The sequence below is a fragment of the Suillus paluster genome, assembly GCF_016628075.1.
Source record: "Suillus paluster strain FC165 chromosome Unknown EDB91scaffold_244, whole genome shotgun sequence".
NCBI classification, from domain to species: Eukaryota; Fungi; Basidiomycota; class Agaricomycetes; order Boletales; family Suillaceae; genus Suillus; species Suillus paluster.
The window spans coordinates 22488-32094 of record NW_024537804.1 but is presented as its reverse complement, the minus strand read 5'-3'; the positions used below and the strand labels follow the sequence as shown (position 1 = coordinate 32094).

The following is a 9607-nucleotide window of genomic DNA, read 5'->3' as shown; positions in this document are numbered from 1 at the left end:
TTATGAAAATCGCAATAAGATGAAAATGGGAACGTACAAACCGCTCTTAAAGTCCTTCACCATATCGAGGAAGTGATTATAGACATCTGGTTGACCATGGAACTGGACTTTGACGGCATCGAGGTAGCTCGATGGATCTGTGACGTTGATGGGGCACTCTAGTAAGGGCTTAGAAGGGACTTGGACTGAGCCGATTGGAAACCAAGACGTGAGCCAGTAGGAGGGAGTAAACCGTGAGAAGTGGATGGCTGATAATGTTCAATGCGTGGAGATTGAAGACAGAAGGGTTGTTGAGGCGGCATACTAACGTCTCGAGTAGTTTCTGGGTTGGCGTCAGGTTTGTCCGTCATTGGAACGTCTTCGTTTGCAGTCAGTAAGGGTTAAACTTAGAGTACTTCATCACCCGCGCCTCGAATATGCCTCCTGGGTCTTTAAGCGCTGATGGCCCTTCTCATCGACACTTACATCAAGGATCCACCCAGCGCGAACATCTTTTTGACACCAATACTGGCAGCTTTCCGTCTTCTTTTCTCGCTCTCGTCCACCAGCCGAGGCTTTGCTGCCAATGCTGGCGGCTTCGGTGTGTTTTTTTTGCCCTTGGACTCTACTTGATTGGCGCTTATAGAACCCTTCATAAGCAGCCTTGTCTGCAATATAAATTGATCATCACTCCGAGACCTACTCACTTCCCATCACTCCGAAACCTACTCACTTCTCATCACTCCGTCTCGTCCACCGGCCAGGCCTTAAAAAGATTCGAGGCTTTGCTGCCAATGCTGGCGACTCTCAGTGCGTTTCACTCCGAGACCTACTCACTTCTCATCGCTCCATCTCGTCTACCAGCCGGGCCTTAAAAAGATTCGTTTATAGAACCCTTCATCAGCAGCCTTGTCTGCAATATAAATTGATTATCGAATCATGTCAGATCTAATAGTGCAGTACTAATTTTCCTACAATACAAGAATGTGTATGCGAAGGAGTGATTATGTGTGCGTCTCGTTTGTGTGTGTGTGGCGTCTGTGCGTGTGTGAGTTTTGCATGTGAAGAATAGTTGAACAGATCCAGCGCCATACTCCTCGGGCTGAGTCCTCACGTGCACTCGGCAAGACTTGTTGCGCATGTAATGATTAAGCCAATGCTTCAAAACTTGAAGCGCGCATCCAGCATGCGCAAACACGCGATTATAGTATATACGATGTTCGCATCCCAGAGCTATTACACTCGCATTGCAATTGCGCCTGTCATCCATTCGATCCTCGACCATCCTCCCGTTGTTTGGAGGGACGATGTCTGCAAATACTACTACTCTCCGCATTTCCAGTAAGAATCTCCTACTCATTAAGTATCTCGCCATGATGTATACATCGTGCTTCCTGCCAGATATTGTCATCCGCCTCGATGATGCTTCGCACAAGAAGCTCGAATTTGCCGAATTGAAGCTTGATTCACAGCGACCGGAAATCCACCGTGTCTCAGACGAAGATAGAGACCTTACTGCAAAGTTCGATCCCGCTATGTAAGTCCACCTATACTACTGGTTGCTAGAAACTTGGTCAGAACATTGTACCACAGCGCGATGACCACTGAGCGCGCTTCCTTGTCGGTACACTTCCGACACCATAGCATGGGCATGCTTCAGCGGAAGACTACCGTGGAATTTCCATTGGACAAAAAAGATATACTGTCCAATCCAGTGGATAAAGATGGTAAACGAGGTGAACTTATTAGTCTCAAGCCATGTCGCATCAAGTTGATAGCCCGATGTGACAGAGTATCGGACGACTAAGCGCAAGATCACTGTCGTCGTTACAATATCGTCGGTGTATTTATAGTTTTCTTGGCTCAAAAGCAAGCTGATCATCCTTGTCCATATCGGCCGTTACGATATCAGACAGCTGCAGTCGACTAGCAGTGATATTCTAGAAATTTGTCCAAGATTCCGACTACTAGTAATAGGCAAGGTCTGTCTGTTCATTATCTTCAAGCATAGATGTCTCATGCACTCCCTTTGTAGACTGGGGTCGGAAAATCATCACTGATCCAACAGGCATTTAAAATAAATGAAGTCGTTGAGTAGATTTGAACCACCGCATGACGACAGATGCTGATGCTCGCCTGTTCTTTACAGCAGGTTTCTGAACATACGTGGGGAAAAGCAGATATCAACACGGAATTCGTCGCGCCAGAAAATGGGCGATTTGTCCTCCATGATAGTGAGGGATTCGAAGTTGGCGACAGCAGGAGTTTTGCGGATGCAAAAGAGTTCATTGGCTGCCGACGCGAAATGCCCGAACTGAAGGACAAGATACATGCGGCCTGGTACGGTGTTCTAGCTGCCACCGCCACTCTGCCATGCTGACACTGTTTGAAGGCTCTGCCTCTCGATACCTCATGCCGATGGACGGCTGCTCGAGAGCGGAGTAAAGGAGTTTCTAGAATCGAGGAAGGAAATATTGGGAAATAGTGCGCATTGTTCACGTCTCATCACTCGTAACTCATGTTCCAAACTGTAGTTCCGATCATTGTCGTCTTCACCAAGCATGACGTTCTCGTCGACAAAGTGGACTTTGAAGCCGAGGAATCAGGAGAATATCATGAAAACGCACTCGAAAAGCTCAAAAGAGATGCTTTGAATAATCTGTGTGTAAAGCCACTCACGGATGTAGCTGGAAGCGACGTCCTGCACACAACGGTTTCCAGTATGGAACATTCACTTCTCTGATCTCCGCCTCTGAAGTACCTTGACAGCAAAGAATGGGTACGAGAGCACCGTACGAGAGCTGATTGATCTCACAACCACGAACGTCGAACAATTCGTGGACTCAGAAGCGGCATTAGCCATGATGATAGCTCAGCGGGTAGATATTGACCTTAAAGTCAAGGCGTCAATCGCGTATGCTCAACCACTATCGTGTTTGTAAACCACTAATTTCACACTTTGCTCTTCACAGCATTGGCAAGAAAAGTTAGTCTTGTTGCAGTCTTCGACGCCTTTTTAATTTGTGAATTTTTAGGATATTGGAGAGGCCTCGCTTCGAGCATGAACTTCACGGGTTTCACCATGTGGGACTGTTTGTCTTTGATTCACAAGGACATCATTGCTGTGTGGAACTTCAATGACCCTCGCTGTGTGAGGCACATCTTGTATCGGTTCATATCTCAGGCTGCTGACATGTTTCCGCAAAGCACTTGGCTGATGACAAGTTCAAAGAACTGCTTCCAAAGGATCTGGAGAAGGACAACCTTCCGAATACAGCAGGAACTTTGTGAGTTGTTATACTCTGTGATGCTATCAGTTTATGGAGGCATTGGCAGTAAATTCGGCCTCTCCGTGGTCGGGGCAATAATCGGCATTTTGACACCGCTGGCAGCCCCGTTACTACCGATCGTCGTGCCAATTGCTGCAGGGGTGGTCGTGGCAAAGTGGGCCTATGATACTTACCAACGAACGTAAGTGAATGTGTGCTTTCGCTGTTTGAAACGTGCCCGGAATAACTAATAAACTGATCTAGAGACATCGTCTTGCGACGGATCATGACGTACATCGTGGATTTGACATGTATCATGCAGATCTTGTTCTTGCTAGCGCCAACAGGGTCCATCTCTCGTCCTGTCGCCAAAATCGCTAACAAAGCCTATGAGGTGGCTTGCAAAAGCGATGTCCACTCGAAGATTCAATCCTGGCATATGCCTGTAACTCCTAGTCGAAGAGACGAAGCGCTTGAGAAGATTGTTGCACTGATCGAGGTTCATTCCATCAAGGCTGATGAAGTTCAGGACCTGAGGACGAAGATTGGGCCACACGCGGCGGGGTTGCAACTAGACGAAGAGTGGTAGATGATGCCTGAGCCTTCCTCGGTATGTAGCTACTAGCTTGATACATTGCACATATCCTTCGGACCTTCGCAACATATATGCACGTGATGTTATCTGGAGCTATTTATATTCTCTGACTTAGGTTCTTCAGCATGATCGGTGTGGTGGCTACAACAGCTTTATCAGCATCATCTCTGTATAGGTCAGGCCTGGCGAGCCAATCAGGTTGCAGTCAAGTTCAAAGGTGGTCTGAAGATTGTCACTGCAACTGTTGTCCGGCAGAATTTACAGGGTACATCTATGTAGTGCCCCAATGGACAATAGTTGGAATTCAAAAGAAAAGATGAGATTCTGAACTTCGGGTGGGCAGCTGCCAGTGAGGCATCAGCACCTCACGACATCAGCAAAATCAACAATGGCTTAAACTATCTTTTTTGAAGTTTTCTCATAATATAAGCCAGAAAAAGAGCCCAATTCTCAAAAGACGTTTCAAGGCCACTCGTTTTCTTAAATTGACTTGTGCTGACTTTTCATGTGTTGCACAAGACGAAAAAACTCGCACAAAGGCAAAAGCATCTGAAATTGGAATGTCCTGAAAATTGTCGAAAAAGTGACTGCAAGAGATTCACAAGACAGTATAAGAGGTAATCAAGCCAGACAAAAGGTGCATAAATGTCAAGGAAAGTCATTAAAAGCTGTTGTAAAAGGAGAAAAATGCGGTGTAAGAGGTAGCAAACCATGGCATAAAAAGGACACAAGAAGCTGGATGATACGAGGGGGAATATGCACTGCAATTTGGTTGTTAAATCTGAAAGAAAAACACAGAAATCAGTAAGATGACGAAAATTTAAACAAATATTGAGCGCAAATTACCAGACATCTTCATGGTCATCCACTTCATCATTTGAGTCGATGCTAGCATATTTCTCGGCACCAGGCTTCTTCAGGTGCTTTTATGCCATAGATACTGTCAGTTGCATTGCCTCCAGGCCCTTCTTTTGTGCTGTGCAAATAAATGCAGCAGTTTTTGAGCCCCACTTGACGACTGAGAATGCATGCTCAGTTGGTGTCTCCTTGCCAGCGACCTTGTTGAGTGTCTTCGGTGTCCTGAAATGGGCTTTTCATGATGTGGTTGGGACATTGGTGTCTTCCAAATGGTCAATGCTAATGATACTATCTTCAATAAGATTAAATGCACATTCGAGCTTGAAAAAACTGTCAGCACATTGAAACAGGCACAGGAAATGATTGCACTGAGAAAGCACATAGTCCCAGAGCTCCAGTGATGCTGCTCTGAGCTAGATGATCAGTATCGAGAGCAGGAACATCAGCATGTCCAAGAATGTGAGATAAATGAGCAGTAGTGAGAAGCTCCTGAACAAAGGTGGAGCAGAAGGTTTATTTTTTGTCGATTTCATCAGGGTTAGGATACAGGAATGCATAATGGTGAAGGAAGAGGGCTGTAAGCTCCTTTGCCAGTGTATCTTTCTTTGAGGTGCAGAAATCAATCACAATTTCAAGCACAGTAGACCCAAAGTTGCTGCACCATTCACTGACACGTTGGGTGACCTATAATACAGAATTATTTGAGTATTACCCAATAAAATGAAACATAGACTTACAACACCAAAAACTGAACCAGATGTCACAACCTGGTATTTGATGTCTGGATAGACAACCTTGAATATTTCACGGCAAGCATGAAGAAGGTTTGCATCAGAGATTGCCTGTCATATACCGGATCTGAGTACCCCCAGTACCTCCTATGAGCATCCCCACTGCTGGCCCGACCCCCTGTTTCCCTGTCCGCTTCATTCCTCCTTCCCCGACAATGCATGAAGTGCATCTCAGCAGGATTAGCCCTGCTACCTCTGCCCGACTCCATTCTGCTCTTCCGACATTACCCCTATGTCCTCCGACCCCATACCCCTTCCATCCGACCCTATCTGGGGTTCCGCTCCTCCGCCCTATTGGTCCGCCCGATCCTATTCCCACTCCCTCCGCTTTTCCGACCCACTCGGTTCCGCTCGTGTTGTCCCACCCGACTATTAGTCCATCCAACCGCCTCACCGGTCCACTCCTAGACTAGGAACCACTCAACTGGTCCTATCCCCGTTTAGTATCATAGTTCCGCTTTTCGGGTTCCTGGTAATCCCTATACCCTAGCGAGTTCTGATCTGTCGCGTACATACTTTCCTCCGAGCCTTTTCTCGTATGTCTCAGTCATCCTATTGTAATCCTGTACACTCAGCACATAGCCTTCTGCTATGCTATGCTCATCACTTAGAGTATATAAACCTATGTACACTTGTCTGTAGATACTCAGTCTGAATATTACCTTTTCTAAGCCCTGCTCTTCTGTCCTTTTGACTTAAAGTCTTTCCCAAGTCAAACTCCTGTTTCCCGGCCTAGGGGATTGACTCCCTAGGTCGGCTGTCCTCCGACCCTCTGCTTCCCCGCTTCCCCGTTCCTCCATTCCGCTGGTTCTGCTATTCCGTGGGTTCCGCTATTCTGTGGGTTCCGCTATTCTGTGGGTTCCGCTGTTCCTCTGTCCCCCTGTTCCTCCACTCATCTGACTCCCCATGCATTGGCCGCACTTTCCCACGCGTCGGATCTGATCCCTGCACTCCCTCACATCCGCCCCCTCTGTTCCGCTCTGCTTCGGACTTTGTCCGAGCAGTTCCTCCCGCTCCGTTCCTACTGTGGGTTCTGACCCCAGTAATCCCCCACCCGACTTTCCCGCGCTCACCTAGTAGTCTGATGATCCTCCTTCAGAGGATCCCCGCTCCGACATCCTGTTGGAACTCATAGAACTCGTGTTGGACTACATCCTGAAATTAGGGGCACGTACTCGGGTAAGGGGCGCAGCGTACGAGCTGAAGCCAAGCCCCCCAGACTCCGCTTTACCCCTGAGCACGGTCTTAACATTGCCCAAATGTCTTCCTGTGCACCTAGCCAGAGAAAAAATGGTTGGTAAAAAGACACGGGCCCACTTGCTGTCTTCATGGCAACCAGGAGAGAGGTCAGTGTTCAGATAAGTTGAGCGTGCCTTCAACATGGACTCTACCCAACTACTGTCCTGCTTTACTACTTTTGATGGTGAGAGTTCCTTCGCAGTTTTGACCTTTTTTGAAGGAGGGACTGTCGTACATTCTAACCTTCACTATATTTGTCCTAGCTCATTTTACATAAGCTCTTACAATTTTCCTTTGCACTCATAGCAGAACTTCCTCAGTGACTTCTATTAAGTCTACTGAGGTCAGTACAGATTATCCATATTACTTACATCTAGCTAATAGTTCCTGCAGCGAGTGTACTCGCTGCAGGTATATACATTCAATATAGTGACTTCCATTAAGTCTACTGAGCTTGTGTACTCACTGCAGGTTATGAGCCCTGTGCTTGTTAATTAAAACTAAACTACAGTACACGATAGCAAGCCTGCCATGTCCAGCTCAAGCACCAAACTCAGAGAAGATTTTCTTCGCATCCCAAAACTCACAGCGGACGGAGAAAACTGGATGACCTATAAGGATAGGTTGTTGTGGTCCATAGATGCTTGTGGGTTCCTCAGTCACCTAGATGGGACTGAGAAGAAACCAGTAGATCCCTCAATGTTGTTGGGAAGAGGAGCATTGTGGACACCAACCACATCAGATGAGATCAGGGAGCTTGCAGTGTACAGGACTGCTATGAAGGAATGGTGCATGGGCAAGGCAATAATGAAGCAGCAAATTGCTGGCACGATCCCTGATTCCCTGTTCATACAAGTCAAGAACTTGGCGACAGCAGGAGAGATCTTTACATACCTATCCAACCTCTTTGAGAAGCATTCTCAAGTTATGTCTGTTGAGCTATTGCGGAAGCTGCAGGACCAGAAGTGTCCTGAGAAGGGCAACATCTGAGAGCACTTTGACAAAATGCAAGTGATCAAAGAGCAACTGTCCTTGCTCAGCCATGCCCTGACAGATGAGAGCTTCACGGCTATAATCATGAGCTCATTGCCAGCATCCTACGATCCTCATCTATCAGCACTGACAGCATCTGCAAAAGTCATGAGTGTCCTACTCACTGCGGATGTTCTGATATCGACCATCGTAGACGAGTACAACCATTGTGCTTCAAAGATGAAGAGGACTGGTTCTGTCATATCCCACATTTCTGGACCCAGAACTCCAGATCCTCACTTGGTCATCCGGACTTCTGTCCAGATTTCCATCTGGCTCCCCTGCTTCATCTCCAGGTATGAACCTAACCTTACACCTATCTCCTTTTAGACCTCCTCTTCTCTGGCTACTGGTCATACTCCTTTCTGCCTTGCTTACTGATCCATTTCTCTGTATTCATTTCCGACTCCATTTCTTTGATCTGTTATTGATTACTAATAGGCTTTCCACATGCTTCATACATAGCCCTGTACAGTGCTGACTGATTACTTACTTGATACCTACAATATATAAACTCCTGTAACACTCCGTACCTCCTCAGTTTGAATATCATCTTAGTTCCTGCTCATTCCTGTTTCTCCGGACTTGAGTCTTTGGGTTTATTCCTTAGACTATATCTCTAGCTCTACCTTGGGGTAGTCTACCTCTGTTCCGTTTCTACTCCGGACTTTTCTGTAGTAGCCTTACTCTAGTTCCTCCTGAATCTCTGGAGTCCCACTGGACTCCCCCTGCATCTGACCTCTGGACTTACCCAGACTTCCATCAGACTGCCCTCCTACCTCTCAGAAATGAAGGGTACATACTTGGGTAAGGGGCACAGCGCATGAGCTGAAGCCAAGCCCTTTGAGTTCTCCTCCCCTTGAGCATGACCTTAACAGGTTTGTTGAATGACAATGCAGCATATAACACTAATGCAGGCAAATGGACTTGGTGGATCAAAGGGAATTGCCATAACTGTGGCAAGTACGGCCACATGCAACGAGACTGTTGAGGCGCAGGTGGAGGTGGTACTGGAGGCAAGGGAGGCGAGAAGTCTGATGGCAAAGGAAAGGACAAGAAGTCTGAGACCGTGGCTAGTGCCAAGGACAAAGACATTGACAAGGTGTCATATACCGGATCCGAGCACCTCCAACACCACCTGTAAACATCCCCACCCCTGTTCCAACCCCCTGTTTCCCCATCCGCTCCATACCTCCTTCCCCGACAATGCATGAAGTGCATCTCAGCAGGATTAGCCCTGCTACCTCCGCCCAACCCCGTTCCGCTTTTCCGACACTACCCCTATGTCCCCCGACACCATACCCCTTCCATCCGACCCTATCTGGGGTTCCGCTCCTCCGCCCGATCCTATTCCTACTCCCTCCACTTTTCCAACCCGCTCAGATCCTTCGGTTCCACTCATATTGACCCACCCAACCATTAGTCCGTCCGACTGCCTCACCGGTCCACTCCTAGACTAGGAACCACTCAACTGGTCCTATCCCCATTTAGTATTATAGTTCCGCTTTTCGGATCACCGGTAATCCCTATACCCTAGCGATTCTGATCCGTTGCATACATACTGTTCCCCGAGCCTTATTCTCATATGTCTCAGTCATCCTATTGTAATCCTGTACACTCAGCACATAGCCTTCTGCTATGCTATGCTCATCCCTTAGAGTATATAAACCTATGTACATTTGTCTGTAGATACTCAGTCTGAATATTACCTTTTCTAAGCCCTGCTCTTCTGCTCTTTGACTTAAAGCTTTTCCCAAGTCAAACTCCTGTTTGCCGGCCTAGGGGATTGACTCCCTAGGTCGGCTGTCCTCCAATCCTCCGCTCCTCCGCTTCCCCGCTTCCCT

General features: G+C 47.3%; 3 protein-coding genes across 3 annotated transcripts; 2 read left to right on the top strand and 1 right to left on the bottom strand.

The window, feature by feature from the left end:
• EDB91DRAFT_1282050 (uncharacterized protein) lies at positions 1-350 on the bottom strand (the record flags this gene model as incomplete). The annotated part of the gene is made up of 2 exons (XM_041324751.1): positions 1-248; positions 305-350. 2 exons carry the CDS (start codon positions 348-350, stop codon positions 1-3), a joined length of 294 nt encoding a protein of 97 aa, XP_041168871.1.
• Positions 351-1286: 936 nt separating this feature from the next.
• Positions 1287-3854, top strand: EDB91DRAFT_1282048 (uncharacterized protein; the record flags this gene model as incomplete). The annotated part of the gene is made up of 14 exons (XM_041324750.1): positions 1287-1516; positions 1573-1715; positions 1771-1816; positions 1892-1961; positions 2015-2068; positions 2132-2319; positions 2372-2463; positions 2514-2699; positions 2749-2893; positions 2952-2965; positions 3015-3130; positions 3187-3266; positions 3316-3450; positions 3513-3854. 14 exons carry the CDS (start codon positions 1287-1289, stop codon positions 3835-3837), a joined length of 1824 nt encoding a protein of 607 aa, XP_041168870.1. The 3' UTR covers positions 3838-3854.
• A 3408-nt stretch (positions 3855-7262) lies between these two features.
• EDB91DRAFT_1064939 (uncharacterized protein) lies at positions 7263-7721 on the top strand (the record flags this gene model as incomplete). The annotated part of the gene is made up of 1 exon (XM_041314758.1): positions 7263-7721. The coding sequence occupies one exon, from the start codon at positions 7263-7265 to the stop codon at positions 7719-7721; it is 459 nt and encodes a 152-aa protein (XP_041168869.1).
• Positions 7722-9607: the final 1886 nt, after the last annotated feature.